Below are 27,170 nucleotides of genomic sequence, written 5' to 3' on the forward strand. Positions count from 1 at the left end.
CATTAAAAAAACTGGAAAATGAGAGCACGTGAACAAGCAGACGCCAAGGAGTAATTTGCCTCAAGGAACCATTTCTTGTCATCAAGGGCACGTGATATGCAGAAAATAAGTGGCACGCAGAAACTATCGAATGCAAAGCAGAAGCACTTCGAGGCCTATCCAATGACACTTTCCAGTGGATAAAGGATGTATGTGACCCCATCTGGTTGCGACATGTCACAAAGCTAACGTGGGTCACAGCATTGGAAAACACTATCAAAATACAGAAAGAGGTGCCACATGAACTTTGTTTCCATGGGGAGGGAAGAGTGAACATGGGAGAGACAAGGAAATGTAACAAGACGGTCATAATAACTGACATGAAGAAAGGCACCGCTGCACTGATGGATATGTACTGGATTTGCGGCAAACAAGCTTACCTGCACCTCCCAGCATTGTGGAAAGGAACTTGTGCTCTAGCCAGCCTCCACACAGCCCTGATGGTAATACCAGAGAGCCATATCCAAGGGTCAGCAGGGCAATCGGCTGGCATATCGGCAGCAGGGCAATCGGCTGGCATATCGGCAGCAGAGCAATCGGCTGGCATATCGGCAGCAGGGCAATCGGCTGAACCATCGACAGCGCCCCAACTAATAATAACAGAAGCTCCAGCGTATGAACTTTTGTCAGAATATGAACTAAAGAAAAGATTGGCACGAAGTAAAAGATCCTCCAATTACATCTCATCCGAATCATCGAAACTCCTTGCTGAGATCCCGCAGAAATACAAGCTCTTTTCATCAGCAGAGACATTCTTCGCCTCACTTCTTGTCCCGGGACTGCAAGCACGAACGAACGCTAAATGGTTGCAGATAGTGCGCTGGGAACTCATTCAACTGGCTAACGACACTGAAGAGGGGTTCAACGTGATAAAAATAGAGCTCCGCGCACTGCGCCTAATGACAATGCAAAACAGATATGTCCTAGATCTCCTCACGGCGATGGACGGTGGTGTTTGCCGAAAAATTGGGGGGGCGTGTTGCACATTCGTGCCAACTGAAGATGCTGATAACGGGACACTCTCACATGTGATAACAGCAGTACACACTCTAGGGGAAAGGATAGGAACAGAAGGAGGCGCAGAAGAAAGCAAGTGGTTCGACAATTTGTTCAGTTGGATACCATCATGGGTAAATGTGGCAATGAAAATACTGGTCCCCATCATCGTCTTTGTGCTCCTGTTCTTTTGTGTGTGCCAACTGGGACTACGCTGTTGTGAGAAAAGCATGCCAAACTCAGCTATTATGATGGTAACAACTGGCTGACAGACAATGGTAGCTACCATGATAGATGCACAAATGCAAACAGGGGAGTACACTACACCACAATACAGGATGACAGCAATTTACAGGCAATATGGGGATATAGCTGATAATTTGCATCATACAGCGATAAAAGAACCAAGGGAGTTGCAATGGTACCAAGAAGTATGGGTGGATCTAGATGGGGATGGAGGAATGTACTTAATGTGTACACCAGACGAATATGCCAGAAGAGGAAATAGCTTAAGAAGTGTATGCAGAGCGTGGAAGCCAATAAAAGGCACCCCCGCGTGGGACGAGGCTGTGGTGGAGGCTGAGTACTACTGAAGGGAGAATGAAAAGAATAAAAAGTAGAAATATTTGTTACTTTAGATGTAACGAAAGGGGGGAATGTGTGGGAGTGAGGGGCCAATGGGCCCCTCTCTGCCATCACTTCTCAGTACAAAACTCGGACCAAGTGCCTCTAGTGGTGGGTACGCCCCTCGCCCTTATGCGATGTTAACTTTGGGTTACATTCGCGTAGATGGGACCACCGAGCAGGACACGGGGCATCCATTTATTGTACCCCGTTTCGACTCCATCTTGGTGACCAGGCCTCACTGCAATAGTACAAAATGCCTCTCTCCCTTTTCCCCGACGCAGCAGCTCAAAGCACATGGCCCCCACCCTTGTTCCCACTCTGACTGGAAAACTCTTCAGCTCCATTCTCACGCTGAAGCCGGAGATGCTTGCAACAAATAACAAATGTAACACATCTCTTTTCCTCTGAGATCACTGTCCTGCATGTGAACCAGCATGAGCCGAGCTCATAGCTCGTCCATCTCCACAAAAGTGTCCTTGCCCTCTCACCCTCGCCATTCTAACCCTGTGTCCCGGCAAGTTATCTCTTTCATATGCCAGACCGCTGACCATGCTATGAAGCCCAACCAACAGACCCCCAACTAACATTAGACCCCTGCTGCAGTATATCGTGCCCAATACTAACAAATGCCACACACCTGAGATTCTTGTGAGACTAACCCTACAGTTCAATGACAGTATTATAGTGGTCAAGACTCGTAAACCTGTGATACGTATAACCCAAATGTCACAGATGTTATAGATACCTGTGTGATTTGTATAGTGACAGGATAAACTACTGAGTGTCTTTTGATCAGCCATTATTTAGTGCATGCATTATTTAGAATGTATTTTCTTAGCTTACATAGTGACCACCATTTTTCACAGCGACCTGACCTTCACCCATCCAGAGTACAGATGTCTGACGTCAATCTTCCCGCCAAGTAAGCAACCAACCCGGAGGAAGAGATGATGTCCACACCTAAGACACCACCCTGGCTGACCAATCCGGGTCCAACGTAGCTTCATGTGTTAAATATGCCACTGTACTATATAATATGGTGTAACTTTGATGTGTTCAGAGTGCTCTCAGAGATCTAGATAAACTTTTCCTTGAACTCTCGCAGTCTGCTCTTTTGTGCCTTATTCCCTGTCCAGGGAGTGTCTGTTTTATTCATTTCTACACGTATAAATCAAGGAAGGCACAAACGAAATCTATGACATTAACTTCTGTTTTGGAAACACAATTCTGTCAGGAGTTTGCGTAAATGGACCTTAATAGAGGGTCTGTGATAAAGATGTTAAACTGCCTCTCCTGGTCATGAGGGCCTTGGTTTCAGACCCTGTGTTCATTCTCAATCAAACAATTGTGTGGTAATGAGGACATCTCTTTATGTTCTTTTGCCTAAATTGTGACTATGAATAATGTAAATTCATGAGAATTGATTGTACTTTGTGCCACCTAATATCACCCAACCATCTACCCATAAACAGGCTACTTTCTGCAATACAGTTTCAACCCATCCGACACTTTATACACTGTTTTGTGTACAGCATCTCATGTTTCAGAAGTCCATGCTGGAATAAAAAGGTTTTTGTCACAATGCTCTTGAGAGGCTAGACCAAATATGTATATTCATACAAAGAGGAAGGATGGTGTTTGATCAATGTGAGATTTAGCCAGAGCCGTTGATGTACAAAAGTGATGATCAGTTACCAAATGTGAAAAGACACCAATCAGTAGAAAGAGGTGAGATCTTGCATTAAAGAGAAAGGCATTCTTTAGTTAAAAAAGAACGGGAGATCAGGAAGACTAGGCTGGGAAAGGTTGGACATATGCATTTAGGAGTAGATTGGAAAAGCTGGCCTTGGGAAGACCCGAAAGAGACACTGGAAAAGCAGGGTAGGTGAAAGGAAGTAGTCAATTGAGGGAACTTCCATCATGGGTGGCGTGGAATATACTGAGTCAAAGGGGGATAGAAGTACTGAAACTGAGCCACACCTGTGCTGATATATTGAGACCATCCACCGAAGAGAATGACACAGGGATCACTGTAATCTGTTCTCCTCTACACAAACCCAACTCAACAGCATGGCATTAGTGTGGGAGTGTCACAAAGATCATGCACTTGCCACTTCACCAATTAACATCTGGACTAACTTAGTATTGTACAGTGAATAATCAAACATTACGTCAGGGACACCATTTGGGGGTCTCCAGGGATCGCAGTAGCAACCCATGGGGTCTCCCTTCCTACCCCTGCAAGCACCCTTGCTACCCCTAAATGGAAGCTGCGGAGTGGGGTTACATGTATATGTTTCTCAAAACTAAAACCTTCACAAACGTAAAATGCATTTAAACCCTAAGAGCGGTGGTGGGTGATGGGTGTGGGGGAGGTTTCGGGTTTCCCTCATGGAAGTATTTCAGCAGCATAAGCGATCTTAAGCCTCACTCTGGGGTTGGTTTCAACTTTCATCCTGTCAAGACTGCTCCACTGAGCTTCCTCTAGGAGCGATGGCAGGGCTTTGGTAGACCGGCATGTTCGCAGCAATCACACATAGGAGGCGAGGGGCACACACATGCGCTTCAGCTGGTGTACAAGATACGTATTTAACAAAAACTCTCCCACTCACCCCTTTGGTGCTTAACCCCACAGGAAGCAAAGTATCTTCAGACTTTTTCTTCTAATGTGCAAACTATCTACAGCGTCCCCTAGCACAGGGGCTCCTGCGGTTTGCTTCCTTACATGCTTACTGGTCCAGAATGGAAAGCTTGCACCTGTCTTGAGCGCTTACTTCTTAAAAGGGGACGCCAGTCAGGCCCCTCCATGAAAACCCAGAATGGCTATCAACACCGATGCTCATTTTGACAAGGCACTGAGCGGGTGTGCCAGTGCCTAGCCCACCGACTCGCAAGAGATAGAAAAACTACTAACCAGCACCATGAGCAAGGAGGAGAATGGCCTGAAGAAATCCTTCTCAGTCACCATGTCCAGCGAGAAGTCTATGGACATGGACCAGAACGTCCACGGCATGCATTACAAATCAGTGTCTGCCGGAGCAGCTCGAGTCAGCGCGGCTCTCACCAGTCAGTCTGCCAGGCCATCCTCCACACCCACTACCAAAGCCCAGGAGCAGGGGAGACCCACAGATAATCTTATTCTGTCCATATTCTCCTGCTTCTGTCCAGTGTTGCCGGTGAACATTGTGGCTCTGGTCTTTTCCATTAGAAGTAACAAGACAAGGGGCCTCATTACAAGGAAGGCGGCCACGGAATGTATGGCGCCGGTAAGGGACCGCACCGTACATTCCGGGATGCCACATTATGAGGTCTGCAGCGGCTCTCCCTAAGGATGACTGGTCAGACCAGGCGTCCTTAGCGGGACCCGCTAGCAGACCAGGATGCTAACAACCGGCCCGTCATTAACGGTCCCGTTGTTAGCATCCTCCCCATTCCCATTGAGCCCTATTGGGGCTCAATGGGGATGTACCGGGTCCGGGTCCCAAGAATGGGAATTACCGGGCCTGCCAAAGTCGACATGGCCCGGTAATTCCCTATTTCTGGAACCCAGACCCGGTACCCGGTACCCAGTTTGGGGGTTGCCATGCCGCTAAAAGCAACACAGACCTTTAAAAAAGAGGACACAGTAGGCTCTTTTGTAGCTTATATGGGCTTCCTAGGTATCCAGCACCAATCGGGGAAGGTGGGAACAGGGTGGTGAGGGGAGCAGTGGCGTCAACAGGAATCAAATTTAGGAGGGTCACAGAGGGGGCCAAAGATGAAAGTAGGGGGGGCACAGACAAAAGTAGGGGGGCGCATAAGAAGTGTAATGAGTGACGCAGTGGCATAACACAAAATGTGGGGGCCCTCCTGCGAGCCATGATGAGTGCCCCCCCCCTACTCGGCAACAAATCACGACTCGCACCACACTCTAGGCCGGCCTATATGATCACGCTTGCACAATACGCACAAGCAAGCTGCTGAAGGGGTATGCCGCACACTTCACTAGGAGAAAGATATAAATGTGTTTTTAATGCAATATACAACACAATTTTATGAAAACATTTGGCTATGAAGCCATAGTGTTTGCAATTGTTTTGTAGCGTAACACCAAGCCAATACATGCAAGTCACCAGCAGTGCACAGGAATATTAATGCTTTGCTATTAAAAATGCCATGCCACAACCAAAACACGTCCAACTTACTGCACAATGTAGACCAGTGTAGACACGTAATAACATTACAGTAAAGCATTCCAGGCCACATTTAGACATACCTCGACTGGTTGCACCAAAATGCCAGTCGAAGCAATAAAACTCATCAAGATGAGAGCACACATTAAAGCCTGCGTCTCCACGGCCTCTAACAACAGGGCCAAACTCTTTACAATCTGGAAGGAAATGGTCAATACTGTTGTGGTCTCTACCTCTCCTGTTCCCTCCCAGGCCCTCTGTACAGCTCTGGCTTCACACTAAATCTCAGGACATCCTGTCCGCTATCTCCTGTTCCTCTCCCTCTTCCTCTCTCGGCCTCCTTTGGCCATCCTTACCTCTTGTCCTACTTTTTCCTCTTTCTCTCTGACAACACCTGAAAAGGTTTCTAGACAAGTCCGAACTATGAAAATTTCATCCAAACAGGTGCTCCCCTGCTCCTCCATAACCATCAAGGACCATATTGACACCCTCTCTCCAGCCTTGGGCGATTTCTGTAATCACTCTTTTGCCACTGGAACATTCCCCTCTCCCCTTAAGCACTCCGTTGTGCACCCACACCTCAAGAAGCCGTCTGCCAATCCTAACTGTCCAGCAAACTATCGGCCATTCTCCATTACCTCTTTCCTGGGCAAATTCTTGGAAAAGCTTGCCATCTCCCAGCTTACTCTCCACACTGAATCTGTTGGTTGTCGCCAGGACCATCAGTCTGGCTTCAGAGCTGCCAGAGGCATGGAAAATGCTCTCCTGAAACCCTGTGAAGATCTGCTCACTAACCGTGATTCAAGCATTCCTTCTGTCCTCATCCTCATCCTCCTTCTTTCCTCAGCTTTCAACATGGTCAACCACGCCATCCTGATCAATCGACTCCGTGAGAACCTGGGCATCACGGATGAGGCCCTGTAGTGACTTATCGTCTTCCTATTGGACCACCCCTCCCCTCTCAGGTCCAACTTGGTTCCTTTCTCTCCGCCACCTCTCCCCACCTGTGGCATTCCCCATGGGTCTATCCTCTCACCCTGGTTTTTCAACCTCTACTGGACACTTTATCTCACCTGATCTCTGCCTTCTCCTCTAACTTTCAGTGTTATGCGGATGACTCAGCTTTCCTTCAGGCTCCCCTCAGCCTCCTCTCCTCTCTCGCTCATTCCTGACTGTCTATCTACGATTCAAGGTTGGTGAACCTCCAACGATCTCTACATTAATGCCATGAGATCCGTCTCATTGGGACCCCTGCCCCTGCTTTCCCTCTCTCACTGTGGCCTCCCACCTTGGGCCCGCTTCCTTCACCTTCCTGAGAAGAAAAAAACCTTGGTGTTATCTTCGACTCCACTCTCTCTTTCTCTCCTCACATCTCTGACGTCGCCAAGATGTCCCGCTAGCAGCTGCTCCTCCTCAAAGGGGCTCTACCCTTTCTTACTTTCCACCAGAGGCTCACTGTATCCAGAGCACTGGCTCTCTCTAGGCTGGACTAATGCAACAGCCTCTTTCTCAATCTGCCTGCCTCTACTCTCTGTCATCTGCAACTAATCCAGAACAAGACTGAAAGTCTTATCCTTGGCCTCAAGCCCAGGGATCATATCTCTTCAGCCTGAAATCTTTCCACTGGCTCGCAGTGGTGGCAAGGATCAAGTTCAAGACCCTTTGCAAGGATTTCTGTGGTCATGGCCCGCACTACATCCAACGCTCTCTTCCAAAATCCCTTCCTTCTCGAGCCCTTCGCTCAGCTACCTCCAACTCTCTAAGGGTTAGACCCTTCTCCAGGCAGATAGAGGGGCGTATATCTCTCACCTCTGCAGGTGCCTCCCTCTGGAATGGCCTCCCTGCTCCTCTCAAACTTGAGGCAGACCACCTGATGTTTCGGAAGCAGCTCAAAACGTTCCTCTTCTCCTCTGCTTTCTCTCTCCCTCCCCTGCTGACCTACCTGTCTGCTGTACCGACTGGTTGCTTGGCTACCCTCAGAGTCTCTCTGAGTCCAGGCACTTTCTTGATCGGTTACCCTTTCACTGCCTCCAGGCCTACCATGCACTTAGGGGCTGTAACTGTAACCCTGAAATCCCTTGTTCTCCTTGCCGGACCCAGAGCCGTGCTGCCCTGGCTGCACCTACTCAGAGTATTGCTGCCCTGTTTTTCCCTCCCCTCCTCCCTTTCCCCTTGCACTTCTCGTTCTCACACTTGCACCATCTGAATGACACATGGTCTAGTAAGATCGTTTGTCTTGTCCTCCGTCTATCTTCCCTCCCTTGTCTTGTCACGCCTTATGTACGGGCGCATTATAAATGACTTATATCATATCATATCATTTCATCACAGATGCCCAGAAAAATATGCAATGCGGCAGTAAGAAATTACTAGACTTGCAGCACTGAAATGCCAATCTATCCCGGTAATTACACTTAGCAGGACTGCTTTATCAGAAATGCCCAGTTAAAAGAAAGTCATACCAAACTGAGGAATGACTAGACTGGCTGCACCAAAATGCCTCTCTAGCCACTAATGCCACATATCTTGCCTGCTTAGCCTGGACATGGACAACCATTATGATTTATCACACAATCCCGCCCCTCCACACCTCTCCTATCCCACCCCCTACCCCACCCTCCAAAATCAGCTCCTTGGCCCAGAATTACCTCCACGTCCCTCGTTCTTGTCCAAGAACTTACGTATGAGGCTCTTTGCCTCATAGGTAAGTACTGGGGTGAGGAAGAGTGGGAATAGGAGTAATGAAGATTACAGGTAGCTAGGTCAGACATTACCGCCATGTACCTCTTCCTCAGCCCAGTACTTGTGTATGAAGCGGAGTGGCTCAAACACAAGTACTGCCTCATGCATAAGTACTGGGACGAGGAAGAAAAGGGCTAGGAGTAATGAAGATTACCAATAAGTCATCAATGCATTAAACACAAGTAGTAGTGCAACACCATTGAGTTGACTGTGCTTCCGCACCCCCCCCCTGGAATTTTGTGCTATGTTGACTCGACCTGGCTGACATTCAGAGCAGCTGCTGGACAGAATAGGACTCAGATGTTAAACGGCACCTGGGTTTCACTGTTAACAAGGGCCCAGAAATTACCAATGTAAAGCATTTCACTGTTAGTACCTGCCTTCAAACGCCACATTTTTTAGGCAATTGAAATTGTGATGTGGGATTAGTACTTGCATGCCAGGAGAGTGATTGGTAGGGTGGAGAGGGAACAGGAGACCGCTCATTCTCACAGTAGTCCATAGATGGGTGCTTTTAGACTTAAAGGAGAGAGTTAACTGCTTGTAACATTGAAGCTGCACTAGAATAGTCTCATTAAAATGCGTAAAGAAGTTAGATGCCCCCACACAAATACGTTTTCCCCTCCCCACCGCTCGTGAAGTTAGCGCCTCTACCAACATTTGAAGGATTAGCCCACCCGAAATGTAGGTTTTGTTGCACCCCTGAACATAAGCACAGGCACCATTCACCATATACAAACACGCACATCCAGCCATCCATACATTTAAGTGTGCACCCTTTCACCATACAGGCACACTCAGGCAGCCACCCATACATTTAAGTGTGCACCCTTTCACCATACACTCACACAGGCTGCCACCTATACATTTAAGTGTGCACCCTTTCATCATACACTCTCACACGCACACGTCATGGGGTTGAGTCGAGCCCTATTACTTCAAAAAGAAATGTTTTTTTTTAAGTCACTCCGACTTCATTGAGAAATGATTTCCGGTAAGGACCGAACCATAACGGAAATAATTTCTTTATGAAGGCAGAGTGACTTCAAAAATAAACTATGGGCCTCATTCTGAGTCCGGTGACAACCGTGCTGTTGCCACGGGAGGATAGCCGCCAGACTCGGAATGATTTACGGCGCCTGACTTCCCAGTGCCACCGGGAGATTACAACCTCGGCAGCCCAGAAAGTCAGGCACGGGTAAAATGTTTCTCCCTATTCCCATAGGACTCTGTTAATTGTTAATGGTGCTGGTGCTTGCATGGCGGTCTGCCTACCATGGGCACTGTGCTGGGCAGGGTCAGACCTGCCGGCACGGTGGCTATGGCAGGCAGACCTGTAATATGCTGGTCCGGAAACAACGGTGCCGGTAAGCTTACCAGCACCGTTGTTTCCAGACCGGCATAGCTGTAATGAGTCCCTATTTCTTTTTGAAGTCATAGGGATCCCCCCAACCCCATGACATGGAAGCCTCGAGCCTAGGGTCTACCATGTCATGGGGTGGGGGAGGTGGGGGAGGGCAGACTTCAAAAAGAACGTTTCTTTTTGTAGTCACTCTGCCTTAATAAAGAAATTAGTTTTGTTAAAGAAATCATTTCTTTATGAATGCAGAGTGATTTCAAAAAGAAAAAAAACTTTTTTTTTGGGGGGGGTAATGTTTCATTTTTTTCTCCAAGTGGCACCCCCTCCCAGGGGCCCCCTGAACCGTGGGGGCTGCGGGGCCCTCAGTATGCCAGTGGTGGCGTCACAAGCACTCCTGAAGAGAGGCTTTTGTACACACCAACTACCCACACCCCACGCAGCTCACCTCCCTCCCATCAAAATGCAGGCACGAAACAATTCAGTGACTAATGTCCCATCATTAGCAGTTTCGTGGCTACATTCTGATGGGAGGGGCTGCAAGCTGCTCGAGCACTACTCGCTTTGAGACAAAAGGAGCATTGCCGTGTGATATGCAGACATTTGCCTCAGTGAGTGTCACAAAACCACGAACAGAGAACATGGTCACTGCACGCCTTAGGTAAAGGGGGCACAAGGGGGGGCACAGGACTTCAGAGGTGGGGGGGCCCTGGCCCCCCCTAGCGACGCCACTGGAAGGGAGGGAGGAAGAAGGGAACAAGGACGGGTGCAGGGGTAGGGGGAAAGCACTCACAGTGCTATTTAAAAAATTAAATATGGCAAGATAATGGTAGAGTGAATGCCCCTCTGATGAGCCAAATGTATGTAGGCTCAGTAAGTACCGCTATAGTGCTTCAATGAATCAGAAAACATAGAGGTGACCTATATTAGAAAAAACCTAGAATGGTGGAACTAAAACGCCACCTATATGGATTGACTGGGTGGTACTAAAGACCCCTATATGAAACAAAGACTTCTTCTGCCTTCACAATTGTTATTATTGCCTTCCTCAGTGCTGCTAAAGTGCCACTGATGAGTCAAAACTAGCAGAAATAACAAATAAAAGCCATGGTCAAATCTTTTAGTTAAATGGTTTTCACCATGAAAATCTCATCCACCCCTTACCATGTTGTGCGGCGGGCCCCAGCATTTGGTGTTACGCCATTCATTCTACTGATATGAATTCACACAATTGTGTAGAATGGAACTTTTATCTGCAGAAAGCACACACGTGTGGCAGTAGTTGTAGTGAAGGCTAAGCAACCTTCTTTGTATACCAATAGCATACATCGCTCGCATTTCTCAGTCACTGCAGTGAAGTAGTGATTCTTTTCCCCTTACATTTTAATTCTAGGAAATGTTTCTGGTTAGAAAAGAGAACATGCATCCCACAGAGGCTGGTTTTGAAGTGTATAGCACATACCTTTTCCGAAAAGAATTTAGAAACGAAAAGGACCTTGGGGGAGTTAATTAGCTTGACAGCTTTTATTTATTTTCCCTACCATCCTGGCAGGGGCGTCGCTAGGGGGGCCTAGAGGGGGTATAGCCCCGGATCATTTGCTTGTAGCCCCGGACGAAGATCACGGGGCTACAAGCAAAGGCTAGCCCTGGGCCAGGGCCATAGACAAACATCATCGCAGAAAAAAAGAAAATGAATCAGGCAGGCCAGGAGGCAGTGCAGCCAGCAACGTTTGTTTGTGATTTATTTGAATAAAAAAATATGTGAGTACACGATTCGAACATGGCTGCTCTGGCTGCCTCCTGGCCCCCCCTGGGCTACTACTCATGCTGGACCTGGTGCTGATCTGACACACAGGGCCTCATCACGACTTGGGCGGTAACGCCGGCGGTATTACCGCTGGCGGTATTAGCCCTACCGCCGAAATCCCCGGCGCTAATAGCGCCGGATCATGAGTTCGGCGGTAAAGTAAATCCCCATTCCCCATTGAGCCCATTCGGAAATGCCCCATTCCCCATTGGGCTCAATGGGGAAAATTCGCGTTCTTACCGCCGGCGGATTTCCCGCCAGCGGTAATAGCACGAATTTTCAGCAGATTTCCTCCCAGCTCAGAGCTGGGGCGAAATCCACCGAAGTCCTGGTTTGGCGGACCCTTAAATGCGGCGGTAATAGCGCTACCGCCGCATTTAAGGGTTACCGGGAAAGTTGTGATGAGGCCCACAGTCTGCGCTTGCGCAGCAGGAAAGCTCGTTTAAATCATGACATTGTCACAGATTGCCGTGACGTGAATTTAAAAAAAACATGCATCTACAGAGCCACGTTTTTCATATGTACTTAAATACAGCATAACGAACTATTTCGCCAGAAATGATAGGCCTTCAATAATGATCTCATTTCATTTGGTTTGAGCAACATTTTCATCAGCCATCGTTGGCTAATTCTTCTACTTTAAGGGCAGAGCAACATCAGGTGCAAACATGTCTGAACACACTCTAATAGGCAAGAGCAAGGTTGCTAACTGTGATTGGCTGGCGCTCTTCCCTCTGCCCCGCACCAATAACATTGCTAATATTTGTAAACAGAATTTGGAGTATAAAGTGCATAGACAGTGTGGAGACATATATTCTAAATAGATTTGAAAGCCTTAAATTACTTTCATATTTAAGTAATCCAGAGACAGTCTAGATTACAATATTCTGCATAATCTGGTTCCATGAAACATAATGCAATAATCTGTTTGTATGGTATGCCTGTCAGTTACTGGCAGCTATCGAGTATTAGACATATTTCAACTAAAACCATTTCTACGTTGTTAAAGTATGCAGGTTTTATTACCAAATCAACTGCCGCCAGTTACGTTGTTGCTCTAAGGGCATCCACTTTTATCGGTTTATTTAATAGCCACCCGAATCGTAAAGACTAATTTTCATGCGCGCCTTCATGGAACTATTGTTTCATGTTTTTTGAGAGCCTGGGGATTCTCTGGGCCTCATCACGACCCAGGCGGTAAGTTACCGCCTGGGCCGTGACTTTACCACCATGGCGTAAACTACGTTTACGCCATGGTGGTTGGCGGACTTACCGCCCCATTCCGACCTTGGCGGGGCGGTAAGTCCCCAATCCCCATTTACCCTTCCCCATTCCCATTTTTGCCCCATAGGGCATAATGGGAGTGGGGAAGGCGTTAATTACGCCACCGTAAATTACGGTGGCGTAATTAACTCCATGGTCCCTTCCGCCATGGCGCTAAGGGACCTCGTACTCAGGCGGTAAGGGTCGGCGATGTTTACGGCGCCGTAAAACCCTTACCGCCTGAGTTGTAATGAGGCTGTCTGTCTTTTTTTGTGATGTGCATTTGTACAGCTGGTGATCTTTGTTTTTACTTGTGGTTAGGCTAAGTTCTCACATCTGCGCATTTACCAGGCAAACATGCTGCACGGCACGCCTCTCTTTCTGTAGTGAAATGTTATGTTATGTTAAAGGTCCTCATACCACACACTGTTGCCACCTGCTCGGTTTCTAAATGTCCCCTGTTTACAGTTGGACGACTCTCTGCTTAGAGGTTCGGTTGCATGCTGTCTTTCCCTGGCCTCCGTCACTTCAGGCTTTGAGTGTCTCTGGGCGTGTGCGTGCTTTTCGAACATTTAGGATATTTCACATCCCAGAGAGTCTTCTCCTGCTGATTCTGTAGGACACCCCTACGCAGCACAGAAGGCTTACTCTGGTGTCTGTATGCGGGTGGTTTAGAGAGACCACTAAGCGAACAATGCTTGATTCATTTGGTTATTTTGACTTGCTTGCTTGGTTTTTCCAATGTGACATCCCCAAATGATTTTGCATGCATGCAGGTTTGTTATCAATGAGAGGAAAGGGGTGAATCGAGTGATCGAAATGCATGTGATCACTTCCTGGTGATTTTGCAGGCTGATGGCGGGCTGTTTTTAAGATGTGGGGAGGGCTGATTCGAGTGGGCAAGGTGCCCTTGTGGACTGGCATTCAAGACTGAGTGTGGGTTGTTCGGCTGGGGTGCATGAGCCTTCCAGGCCTCTGGCGTGACCGAACGAACGTCAATACAGGGGAGATGCGTTTGAGGGGAAAGTAAGGTGTTTCTCGCATTAGGTTTGAATTCTACCATGTTGGAATGCGAATTACTGGCACCTGCACGTTTCACTTTGCTTTCAGTCAAGCCTCTAACAGGGGTTCGATTCGAACCTGTGCTGTTCATTTCAGCACTGATTTGTTTTGAAGGCCAGTGCTAAGCCATTGAGCCATCCTCAGAGAAGGGGTACAATCCTGCTAAATCTGTTCCTGAACTAGTCTGTGTTCACATCCCGGATATGGCTATTGTTCTAGATTCTAACAGCCCAAACAGAGGCCTGACACGAGCTTGAATCATCACCTACCGATATTATTACAGTGTAAAATGAAGTGTCAGACCCCCAGACACCAGGTACAAAACATACAGTGTGAAGAGGTCCATGCTGGTGGACTTGCCAGTGGGCAATTATTTCTACTGTATCCTGTTGCTGCTTAGGACTGTTTGGCCAACAAGTGGGGGAACAGAAGACATTGGTAGAGGTTAAATAAAAATGCCAACGGAAATCAATACATTATTCAGGGGCACAACGAAACCTACATTTTGGGAGAGGCGCTAACCAGAGACGGTGGGTGAGGGGTAACCTTGTTTGCGTGGTGGGCATCCAACTTCTTTACGCATTCTATTGAGACTATTCTGGTGCAGCTCCAATGTTACAAGCAGTTAACTCTCTCCTTTAGGTCTGACACAAGCCGCTTAAGGACTGCTGTTAGAATTAGTTGCCTCCCCCTGCCCCACCCTTCCAGTCACTCCCCTGGCATGCAAGCACTAACCCCACATCACAATTTCAATTGCCTAAAAACGTATGCATGCGAACGCAGGTGTGGACAATGAAATGAAGTTCACGTTAGTAAATGCCGGCTTTGTAGGTCAGCCAGGTCGAGGCAACATAGTCCAAAATGCAGGGGGGAGGAAAGGGGACGGTCTGAAACCTGATCAACTCAGTGGTGTTGCGCCACTGCCATTATTAGACACCCAAAAACAGGTCCAAGAGGCAACTGGAGTCAGATGGAATTGTTTTACACCTGTTCAACAGATGTCTTAAAACTATATTTCAGAAACTGGATCCTAGAGACCATGAAGCACTGGTCAGCCATTGGCCAGAGCCTGGCAGCAGTTGCTATTATGATGTAGTGCACGGTCTGTCAGCGCACATTTGCTCTCCTGCTAAATATCCTCAAACAGGAAAGCAATTGCTGCACATCAGGTAATGACCTGTGGAGGGTCATGTCTCTGCGTGGTTAGCCTTTTGCGGCGCAGCTGATGGGATGCACCTGTGGGAGGTGCAACCTCGGGCATCACCCTGGGCCTGGAGGGAGGCAGTCTGCTGCTCCAGTCACACCAGATCACTGTGTGGGCGATCACACCGGGAGAACTGTGGTCCTGGGATGGGAACACTGGTCGGGACTGGGAGGGAGTGCATCTTCGTGGCCTCGGTTAGTGAACAGGCACGCACGTAACGCACTGCCCCTGCCGACGCTGTATATTATGGAGCGCTATTTTCATTGCTTTGCGACTCTAAACATATGGTAGCTGAGTGGGGTAATGCTTATGCTTAGCCTGTAGTATGACACACCTTCAACATGTTCGTGCCCAGTTCACTGTTATCACCTATCTGGTTTGTTGTATGTTTGTACAGTGCTTCGGACAAGGGCAGTAACTTAAGCGCTCCACATTTGTGTTATAACGGCTTGCTTGTGTTCAGTGTCCTCTTCCGTTTGATAACTCCCTCTCCTCCTTCTCCCGTGTTCTCTTTGCGCAGTATTTCAGGTCCTCTGTACCCCCCAACACCCGTTGTCACTCTCTTCTTCCCTCTTCTTGCCACACTCATGCTCCTGCCACTCTCAGTGCCCATTTATTCCCGTCCCGTCTACTTCTCTGTTTTCCTCTGCCCTCTTCCTTCTCGGTATCCACCTGCCCCCGATGGCCACCCATGTCTCTTTGGTCTTGGTCTGGGTGGTGGGTGAATGCGAGGTGAGTGGCCTTGGTGCTGTGGGTGGTGGGTGGATGGGAGGCGAGAGAGCTTGCTGCTGTGGGTGGTGGGTGGATGGGAGGCGAGAGGCCTTGCTGCTGTGGGTGGTGGGTGGATGGGAGGCGAGAGGCCTTGCTGCTGTGGGCGGTGGGTGGTTAGGAAGCGAGAGGCCTTGCTGGCAATTATTATTTAAGCATCTTTCTGATTTTAACTCATTTCCAGAACCAGAAGGGCCCCTCTCAAGGGTTTCTGTTTCCCAACCTTCAAAATGCCTGATTTACAAAACCGTTGTTTTACTAACTAAACATTCTAATCTACACATTTTTTTTTAGAGCTGAGTTCTTGTTTCAGCTCTGCTGTGTCTGTGTGAAATTGTGAATCATATAAAATATGCACCACCTTGCCATGAATCGGTTTCTATAATGCTATATAAGCCCTTACATCTCCAAATCAATTAGCCAAGTCACTTCTTCGGATGTGCTGAACCTTTAAAGCCCTCAGGTTACCGGCATATGCCACTTATTTTTTATCTACAACTACCGCTCAAATGTGAGAAGGCCAGGTGACAGAGGCAGGCAAGATGTTCTAAAAATGTACCTTTTGCGCACACCGATTGCTGCAGTGGAGTTATCCCACTGCTCGGTTCCCTGTTGATGCATGTGTGGGCTTTGTACATTTACGTGTCATTGTTTTCGCCTGGGGGGCTCTTATGGCTCTTTTAAACATGCTCTCATGACCACTGTAAGGGGCCACAAGCTGTGCCACAAGCAAGCACCCACAATGGCCCTAAAGGCCTTAAAACGTCTGCAAAACGGCTCTCGGAGCCAGTCCTGGCGCCTCTGGCACCAGGCTCATATGCTATAGGAAGACACATATCAGGTTTGCACTCAATTGTAAACATGAGAACTTTAAATCCAACATGGAGGCAACCGCATAGCTCAGTTCCTAAGAACCAAGCTATGCGCTCTAATATTTTGGGTGTGGTCGGGCCTTGAGATACCTGGGCTAAATAAGACACGCCCAAACTGAAGAACATGCTTCGTGTTATTCTGCAACTAGCAGCGTGATGCTCACCATGTTCAGCTCCTGTTCTTCAGCAGCTCCCTGTAGTCCTGTAAGTAGGAGGTTGATGTGGATCCTGTGGATCCGTAATAACAATCACTGTTTTTCCTTGTTTGTGAAATCTCTATAACTAGGGATTTTCGATTTTGATATTTTTCGCTTTAGTTTTATGTTTGTTTGATGTCTTACTGATTTTATGTTGGATTTTAATCTCACAAGTTTTGTAAAGGTTTGTGAATAAACCATACAAAAATTTTAAAAAAAATGTTTGTTTTGTATTATGTATCTTTGATTTTAATGTACTAACAACCTTTGGAATTGGAAATGTGTCTTTCATTTTTACTGCAGTATGTTCTGTCCATACTGCATTGCTAATAAATGCAACTTCATTCAAATGCAAATGGAATGAAACCACAAATGTACTTATTTAAAAGGGTATCTTGGAAAAGAAATGCTTTTCATTTGTTAGTTATGTTATGTTATACTGGGTATTTGTATCCCACCTGCTTACTGCATCTTATTAGTGGTACAGTATTCAGCAGCCATTTAGATCACTAAGAAACATACGTACTATGCTGGTTATTTTGGAAAAATCATGCTCAAATGTGTGTGATCTTGCCTGCATTTTTTCAAAAATGTTCTTGTGGTGGGAGAGAACGTACCCCTGTACCACCCTGTTCAAGTTGGTAAACAACACAGAGTGTTGGGACTGGAAGCTGTTTTTGTGGAAACCTTTACCTAGGAAGCCCGGCAGATTTAAAGTGCTTATCGTGGCAGGCCATTGTTCTTTCCTGCTCTGCTCTGCTGCGCTGCAGAGACACCAGCACATTCCATCCAGCGGGTGAGGCTGCCCCAGAGAAGCTGCCTTCGTGCCATATTTAATTATTTAATTCACACGAACGGACGGAAAACAGGTATGGCACGATAAGTACACCTAAGCTTGGATGAGAATGAGGGTGACTTTATCAACCTGGAGGTCAGGAACGGATGGAGCTTTTGGAAGGCCAGGTCCAGATGGAGGTCTTTAGAAGATGCCGGGTCTCGTCGTTTGAGCGCTGACATATGATTGTGAAATGTTACGACAGAATAGTGCCACTCTAAGGCTGGCAGGGCTGGAGAGTGTCAGGGGGTATGACTGACCCTACTCAAATCTCCTTGCGTCTAGTTTTTCTAGTTTGCCTCTAGGCCTATAGCCTTTTACCGGTGGCAGGCATTTAGATTTCAGAAAGGCAATATTTCTGAAGAGAGGAAAAGGTCAGAAACTTACAGGGTTTGTAAAAGGAGTGAGTGACATACCTTCAGAGTTCAGGTTGTCACATAATTTAAAGACAAAGGCACACAGAGACAAATGTTCTCACCTTACACTTGCACAATAGGTTTCTTCTATCGTAGAGGTAGCTGACTCATAGATAGATTTATAACCAGGGAATTTTGTGGATACTAAATCCTGGTCAATTAATGAATTTTCAGGCCTTGTGTAGCATTTTGCTCCTGGGTAAACAGACAGCGCACACCTCTCCAGGTCAGTGCTTTTTTGGCTTGTTTAACATATCAATGCCACTGAGTACTTCTGTGTCCATTGATCTTCTCAGGGTCCAGCTTGACTGAATTCCACAGGAGCTGATGCTGGCCCCACAGACCCTCACCAGGAGTTCACCTCTCAACCCTAAAGTAAAAGCTGAGCTGAGAACCCCAAGAAAGGGAAAGGGGAATTTGGATAAAATAACAACGGAGACACTGCAGCCCTGCAACCTTCTGGTAGGCTCTGGTATCTGCAGTAAACAAATACACTTGGTTACTTATACATTAGTGTAAACCTTTTTCTCTAAATTATTTTTAAAACAACTCTAACTTCTTTACCTCTTATACCTCTGTTTAAGACTTAGAGGTTAATTATCTTTATGGAATATCTTGTAAGCTGTTGTAATGTTTTAGTGCATATTTTCACTAGCCATTCCAGTCTCTTTAATATCCTTAAGAAAAATGACTCTTGAAAGCACCTTACAACCTTAGATATTCTTCTTTAACTTTAAAGTTCATTTAACTCCAGTAAGTTCGAATTTTCAAATACTCTTGAGAAATGCAGTCTTTCTTGAAGTATTAAATTCTCTTTGTGTGAAATTTGCATTAAGTAGAAACTCATAAACTTTCTTGAATGCTACTGCTTCTTCTGCGTGTGAATTTTTTCTTTGTTACACATATGAATATATAGTTACTTTCTTGAATAACTTATTCACTCTCTGCAACCATGCGATTAACATGCGAAATCACAAGACGTGAGAAATTGTCCTCGCGCTAAAAAATTACACACGCACCTTATAAATACACATGCACGTGAAACACGCGCACCTTAACAAATACGCGCACGCGTTAACAAATTCACGTGTACGTGAAACACGCGCTCGCACTGAAAAACTATACGCGCTAGTTCCAATGGACCTGCGCTCTATCGCCAACCGAACTTGCGCTATTACTTGCGACGTCTCTCATGTGAAAATAGTTCACACTCCAAAAACAACTCACGCTCAATAAAAATGGACTCACGTTCTATCGCAATCCAACACGCGCTCTCATACGTAACGTCACTCACGTGAAAAATGTACACGCGCTAAAAATTACCTGCGCTCAGTTAATATGGACTCGCGCTCTATCGCAATCCAACACGCGCTCTCATATGCATGCGCTCCCAACGACGTTGCTGAAGACACGAAGACTTGCGCGCACGTTAAACAGTCTTGAAACACTTTTCACGCTATTAACAGTTTTAAAACTTGCGCGCACAGTCTTTTCAATTATTTTCCATATTGTATATAAACTGTACACGTTTTCTCTTCTATAGTAAACTTTAAACTTCTAAACTCTTTAATTTTCTGATATAAAATGGAAGTTCACTGGGAGAATCTTTAAGCTTTTAAAAGGAATGATCCCACCTGAGGTCTTCTTGATCACTCTGGCTCAGCAACGATTTACTCACTTCTTTGGTAAATCTTCGGAACTCTGAAAGCCCTTGCTTAAGGAGCTTAACTAATGTACAATTAGCCACTGAATTACTTTGGATGAAAGGCAGTTTAGAATCTTGCTCACCTCCCAAGATTCCAACCCATTATCCTATCCACCAATCAGACAACCCAAACATACTATTGTTCCTTAAACCAATCAGGTTAAGTTTCTTTCTCTCCATCTTGACTTGGGCAACCACAATGTTAATTCTATGTACATACTCTTCCTGATTACTACTCAGCCAGCCCTGACAGATCTATAGAGGTTTCATACAATAGCTGTAGCCTAGTTAGAGATTTTGGTTACCCTGTTACAAGTATTGCATTATGTATGTTTTACATGTAGACCCCATGTAAAATCTGGAAAATGATATTCCCACATTGTGTGATTGTGCACAAATCACGCCGCCCTCTTTTCCTCGGTTCTTACATCTAGCTGAAATGAGAGCGCCTGGAATCATGGGTGTTAGACGCATCTGAAGGTCGTGTGCCATCACGCCCGGTGATGTCACTTGGGGGTGGGGTCAATGACACCACTTCCTGTGATGTCATCAGAGATCAAGGGACGTGTGATGTCACTTCCGCTATCCCTGGCATTTTGGTGAAATGATGTCCCTGCATCATGTGCAGTCTTTTTGTAAAATAGTGAGTGAAATGAGGGAGAGGGTGGCATAAGAACCAATAACTGGGCTATCTAAGTGTTGACTTCTGTCACATCGACATATTTTCATTAACAGTTAAATGTTCGGTTCAACACAATGGAACATGGGAAACTTCATCGCCAAGTAATGTGTGTGCATTGTGTGTTAAACAATCCTCCGGATATGTCTTTGCAGTAACATAACAAAAAACAAAAAATTGACAATCTAAACAAGAATCAAAATATGTATTATTTCATGAATGCTCCTTTAAGGACACATTTCTCGTGCATATGTAATATAGCCTGAAATTAATAGAATTACTAAATTTGGGGTGATCAAAGAATCATGGGCATATTTTTTATTTACTGTTTTGGTTTTGTGAACATCAGATGTTTATGGTTTGTGATTGATGTACCATCCTGGCATGCGTACAAAAAATCTGCCCAAAGGCATATTTAAAGGAAATGAAGAGTATTTCTTACCTTACATAACTGAAAAGAAAGTGTGATTGATGGCACAATGCAAGGGTAACTAGGAGTTGAGGGATGCAGGAGACCATAATGGCTGGAATTATGAGCAATAGGAATTTGACATGAATCAGGATCTAAGTTCAAGTAGTAGACCCATGTCCAGAGGCAGGTGGGCCTCGCCAACCCTAACACTAGACAGTGGCAAGGATTAACATGAATCTTAACAGACATTGAGCTTCCATAAACTGTATCACAAGAGTGACTACTCTTCAGAGTTTGGGTGCCTGTGAACCATATAATGTTATTGTACATAGACCAAATAAGATAACATTACCATACCAACCTGTTCTTCTGCAGTAAGAAATCTGCGATCACTGCTTGTACTGGGTCTGTTGAATCTATCCAAACCATTGATGACTTCTCTATGCCGATATATGCTGATCTACGGGATGGATTTAAGAAAGTTGATATATCTATCCTCAGACGTTTCTCATTACTCTGAGTTGTTTACATTTTCACTATTCATGTGTTTGGTAACCAGCGTTGAACTGCGCTGTGGGACATTATTGGTCAAAGTGCTGAGTGTCATCTACTGCATTAATAATAATAATAATAATAATAATAATAAGAAGAAGAAGAAGAAGAAGAAGAAGAAGAAGAAGAAGAAGAAGAAGAAGAAGAAGAAGAAGAAGAAGAAGAAGAAGAAGCATATATAGGATCATGGAACATTGCATAAAAGATTACATGACAAGAAAAAGTAGTCAACATATTCTTATTTACAAATAAGGGTTTCCCAGAAGTGTCTGCTACATAATTCAAAAAGTGCTTGCCAATCTTCTCAAGTATACCCAAGCAAAAAATGCACCAAATGCTGTCAGTGCTTCCAACAAGTCGAAACATTTCCAGCTGATGTTGGTGCTGTTGAAACAGGAACAGAGAGACTTGCATATGCCTCCTTTTCATAAACAGCACACAGTGACACAATGTTACAGCACAAGGAAGGCCTCAATCCCAGCCTTACCTCCTTTGTGCATCCCCATGAGACACCAATTCTGGGGCATATACCAAGCACACCTTTCTGAGAGTCACTGAATTATGACATAGTTTGTACAAAACTAGGACCATTTCTTCAATTTAAGAGCATAACATGTCCTTGTGGAAAGCCTACTAATCTCTCCCTAGATGCCCATGCAATCGTCTGCCAGATGCAGATGTTTTTATTGGAGAAACATATGTGCCACGCTGTTAAATTGAAGCATTAATGAATATGACAAGTCTGTGCGCTCTATCCTCTGTTGATCTGTTTGTGTTACTTTGTATTCTAGTACTGACTTGATAACTGACTGGTCCAAGTTATTTGGAAGTCAGTGGCTGCATGGCTCCAACGAGACCGATATTCACCTGTCAGCCTTTTTGGTTAAGTGAGAAAAAGGGGGTATCCCATGTGAAACTATATGCATTCAAATGAGTATTCCTCACAAATTCCCAATCCTGTAGTAATTGTGAAGTACACACTTCTTGGTGTTTATACAGTGTTATCTTTTAATTCAAATAAATGCACATTCATCATAGAATAGAGAATATTTTCACATAATTTCATTCATTATTTAGCTTGTCCCCATAGTGACTTTTTGGGTGAATTTGGGTCATTCTTACATAAACGTGTGCCAACAATATTTCTCTGCACGTGCTATTGTTTCGCCCTTCCTTGGGCTTTGTCAAGGCACTTAATACAAAAAGCATAATGGAGCTAATTTGAATGTGCATAGGCCCCCTTTTTCTCCATTAAAGATTGTGGTGCAGAGCTTTGCCTTTGGTCCTCGATTAGGCCTGTGCAGATAGATATTAAGTGTATTGTCAAGTGGTCAGATAAATAGTATCAGGAAAAGAGGCCTGTCCCACCACTATCCGACCAGCAGGTCTATGGCAATTCCCTATTTTGATACAGACAAATAACGTTACAACTCCCAGTAGAGCAGAGTACACCATGAATCACTAGAGTGAGAGAAATGGAGCGGGGGTGGGGGGAAAAAGAGACAGAGGTAAGTGGCAGCCATTTATTCTGGAACTACAGACATTACTAGTACTAAAAAACTAGTAACAGATAATTACCATTTCAGCCACTGAAACATTACAGTCAGGGATATCTTCTCTTGAACTCAAAATCTTCTTTCGCACTGGCTTGCAGGCTTGGTTACTGTTCTTCTGAAACAACTAAATAATGTAGACAAAGAGAATGCAGATGTGACATATATTTTGTATCTTAAATCTACTCAAAAATCACATTCCTTCTTTTGGCCTAATAGGTAACTCTGAGGACTGCATGCAACATTCTTCCACGTTTGTGTTTGCAATCGATTGTCTGGTCTTGTCTTAATAGTAAAGTTGATTATAGACATTATCTAAAATTGGTTTCATGTGCTTTACTGAAAGTCAACAAATCTGTTAACAAAGCGGTCATTGTCCTTGCTTTACTTGGGACCTTGTTCCACAACCTCCATGCCTGGACTGCAAAGAACAATCTCTTTGAATAGCATGTTAGTATTTTTGAAAATTTGTAGTAATAATACATTGCAGGCTGTGTTCATATCCAGCACCATGAGCTCAGACAAATCAGTAGTCAAATCTATGGCAATAGGCACTGGCAACCAAAGTAGTGTAGGCACCTGTTTAATCAGATCAGGAAGTGTGGTTGGCTAGATATCTTTGGACAGATGGTCAGCCAGTCACCTAGTGTAAACCTTGCAATTGAAGCAGATTAACATTATTAGACTGTAATTGATTGTCTGAGTCTCCGTTTGCAGGTAGGTCCATTGATGCAGGAGGAGCTGGTAGATGCACTATTTCTTTGTTCACTGGTAGTCCCAAAGTTCTTCGGCACATCCATAGGTCACAGATGCTGCTGTCAGCATTCCCAGTTGCTGGTTGTCGTCACTTTGTCTGGCCAGCTCCCACCACCCCCTGAAGAGATCACAGCCTGAAATCTCAAGGAAGGGAATTGAAAGCGAATGCAACTCACCTCCCATCCTGTCAAATGAAAAATGAGCCTTGATAGTCCCTTTCTCATTTGTAAAGAGAGCTGGGTTTCTCATTCACTGGCAGAGCTTCCATCTCAGAAAGGGGTCTTGGAAGATCTGCAGGTCCAGGGGAGCTGCTGTACAATTCTTCTTCGTTTGGCTTATTCGCTCTTTGTGATTAGCCATCAGATTTGGCACGGTATGGGTGCAGACTTTCGGGTGAAGTAGGAATCTTGGAAGTTGCTTGTCAACCCGGCTTTGAATTGCAAGGTTGCATCTATTCATACCTTTGGCGGGCATCCACTTAATGGAGCCACTAGGATTCACATCTTTCGTTGTATTCTCCCACGCTTTTCCCTCCAGCTGTGGATTCAAGATCAGATTTCAAACACCATTCAAGCCTCTGGCCATAGGATGGTCTGTTCTACAGCCCTCTCTCTTGGAGGCAAGTATTAGTCACAACCATACATGGAAATATCCATGGACCACTGACAACTGCTGGACACAACCTTTGGTGGTTGTATTTGCTGCTGGATTTTATATAGGGGTTACAGGTAGTATACCCGCAGGGTTAAAAGTACTGATATGGAAAGAGCGTTCACACTCCTCCTCTGGTCATCCAGACAGTAGTACATTGATTATGCTGCAAAATGTCCCTTTTTTTTAATTTGGAGGGGTTTCCCCCAAACCTTACATGTATTGCCAGATGGACTTACATATTCTGATGTAGTTGAAAGTCACATAGAGAAAGAGTTTCCTTAATAATCTCCCAGTGCAGTAAATCATAAATCACCACAGGCAGGGCCATTTGTTAAGGTATTCTTCAGGTTTTCTCATACAGTTCCACCGCTGCATGTACATTTCCATGCAACGTGCATTAAGGAGCTACATGCAGGAAAGACATAGTGCACGTGCTACAAGAGATAGGTGATATATATTATGAAACATCTTACAAGAGCAGCAGGGAATTGCTGAAGGATGTGATCGAAGCAAATAGTGTTTCAAACAACAATGACTGACTCCATTGAGAGAGAGAGAGAGAGAGAGAGAGAGAGAGAGAGAGAGAGAGAGAGAGAGTGTGTGTGTGTGTGTGTGTGTATGTATGTGTGTGTGTGTGTGTGTGTGTGTGTGTGTGTGTGTGTGTGTGTGTGTGTGTGTTAGTATTGCGGTAACAGACAAATGGCATCCATTTGATCTAGACCTACTGTTGGAGCTTCTCAAGGAACATTACCTTCTCAGCCGCGGTGGACTGCCACGAAAAGGCGGCGCTATCTCCACTGCAACTCATGCGCCTCACCTGCACTGGCTTGCAGAATTTGCAGCTGTTCCCCTTAACAAACTGTAAAATGTGAAACAACAATACACACCTGTCAAATGTTTTACTTCAACAAAAAAGCCTACCTCCAAAGGCTTATTTGAATCAACTAGCTGACTTTCAGGTACCCAGTCAAAATGGTTTAATGATCTGCTATGACATTGCTATAAGCATTTACCCGGTTATTAGTTCAGGCTTCTCATGGAGCAATGCTTAAGCATCTATAAAGATGCATTGGATGTCTCATAGCCCTGCAAGACCTTCTGGAATGCCCAGGCAAACATGGAGAGAAGGATGGAGTCATCAGAAAACATATACTCAATTTTGTGAAGCAACAGTCCCTATATTGGGCAGCATCATGAGTTCCCCAAAACGAACTACAGTGGACTCAATCATGGGTCAGGCTAGTGGGGAGGAGCTGTGTCTCAAAGATGTGAAGCTCGCAAAACAGTTTCCGACATGTGCCCATTTGTATAGGTGATATAAAGAGACAATTATAATGAAAAATAAAATATACGTGGCATTATCTTGTTCAACAAGTATGTTCCAAATTGAAAAACACGTCAGTTCCTCCTCTGCTACTACAACCCCTAAAGATGTTGAATTATTGCTGAGCATTCATATAATGTGGCAATAACCGCCAAGCCGGCGAGCCATTACTGCCTATGGTAATGCCCCCTGGGCCTCAAGTTACAAGCCCGAGCTTAGCGTGGGCCTTAACGGTGGTCCCAGCGGCATTACCATAGGGCGGTAAAGGCCTGCCGGCGAGACGGTTATTGCCATTAGTATTCTGGGGTCTGCAGGCTCGGGATACTGGTTTTCCCGAGTTTGTAGCCCCGGAACACTAATGGCTTACGAAACCTTTTCAAGCGACATGTCTTTCCTGTTTGAAAAGGTTTTGTTGCAGTACGTGCTGGTTCTAGGAACACTAGACCGCGCATACTGCTTCATTAGTACGGAGCAACAGGGTGCCATTTTGGGCGAAGTTGCTCCGTATTAATGAATGGGACAAAAATAAAAAAATAAAGACCACCTTGGAAAAGGGAGAAAGGGCTACGTGTGGTCCCTTCTCCCTTTACAAGGTTGCCTTGAAAAAAGAGTGTACCCGCACGCAAACGATGTTCGTGCGTCCACGGGATCACACTGAGGTAGGGCTCCGAAATGAGGCAATCATCTTTCAGCGTAATCCTGTGGATAGGACTTCCAGGTACTAATGTAGGTTGGTTGCATTGCATGCAGGGCTGAGTTAATCCACCATGCAATTGCACGTGTGCCAGAATGTGCTTTGGGGTGTACCCGTGTGTGCCTATTTGAAATTGCAAGTACAAAATGTAGGTGGATTCTGCAGGAAAGTGTGCTACGCCAAACAATGCCTCTTTTCAGACTTGCTCAGTGGGTTGTAGTGCCAGTGGTTATGCACATGCTTGGTTTCTGGTCCCAGGGTTGATAAACTATATCCCTGATGTCCATATAGTGGACATAGGCACATGTATGCTGTTCACATCCAAATGGCCCGCGAGCAGCTAGAGAGCAAAATGGCAACTTTGCAAAACTAAACTTGTGTGCGGTGGTATAGGATATTTTTATTATTTTTATTTTACAGGGGGAGTGAATGGTGTATATTTCAGAAAATACAGTAAGGCCAGTTATTCAACAATCAATATGAA

At 45.5% G+C, this 27,170-nt stretch overlaps 1 protein-coding gene across 2 annotated transcripts in view; it reads right to left on the minus strand.

The window, feature by feature from the left end:
* Positions 1-27,170, minus strand: part of LOC138525571 (uncharacterized) — a 281,870-nt gene that overhangs the window by 84,827 nt on the left and 169,873 nt on the right. For both annotated transcript variants that reach the window (XM_069635608.1, XM_069635607.1), the window contains 3 exons: positions 25,420-25,527; positions 23,284-23,385; positions 21,515-21,613 (listed from right to left, as the gene is read on the minus strand). In XM_069635608.1, coding sequence (XP_069491709.1) covers positions 21,515-21,613; positions 23,284-23,385; positions 25,420-25,527 — 309 coding nt within the window. The remainder of the gene's footprint in view (positions 1-21,514; positions 21,614-23,283; positions 23,386-25,419; positions 25,528-27,170) is intronic.

This window comes from Ambystoma mexicanum, chromosome 7p, assembly GCF_040938575.1.
Source record: "Ambystoma mexicanum isolate Mex_15411 chromosome 7p, UKY_AmexF1_1, whole genome shotgun sequence".
Taxonomy (NCBI): domain Eukaryota; kingdom Metazoa; phylum Chordata; class Amphibia; order Caudata; family Ambystomatidae; genus Ambystoma; species Ambystoma mexicanum.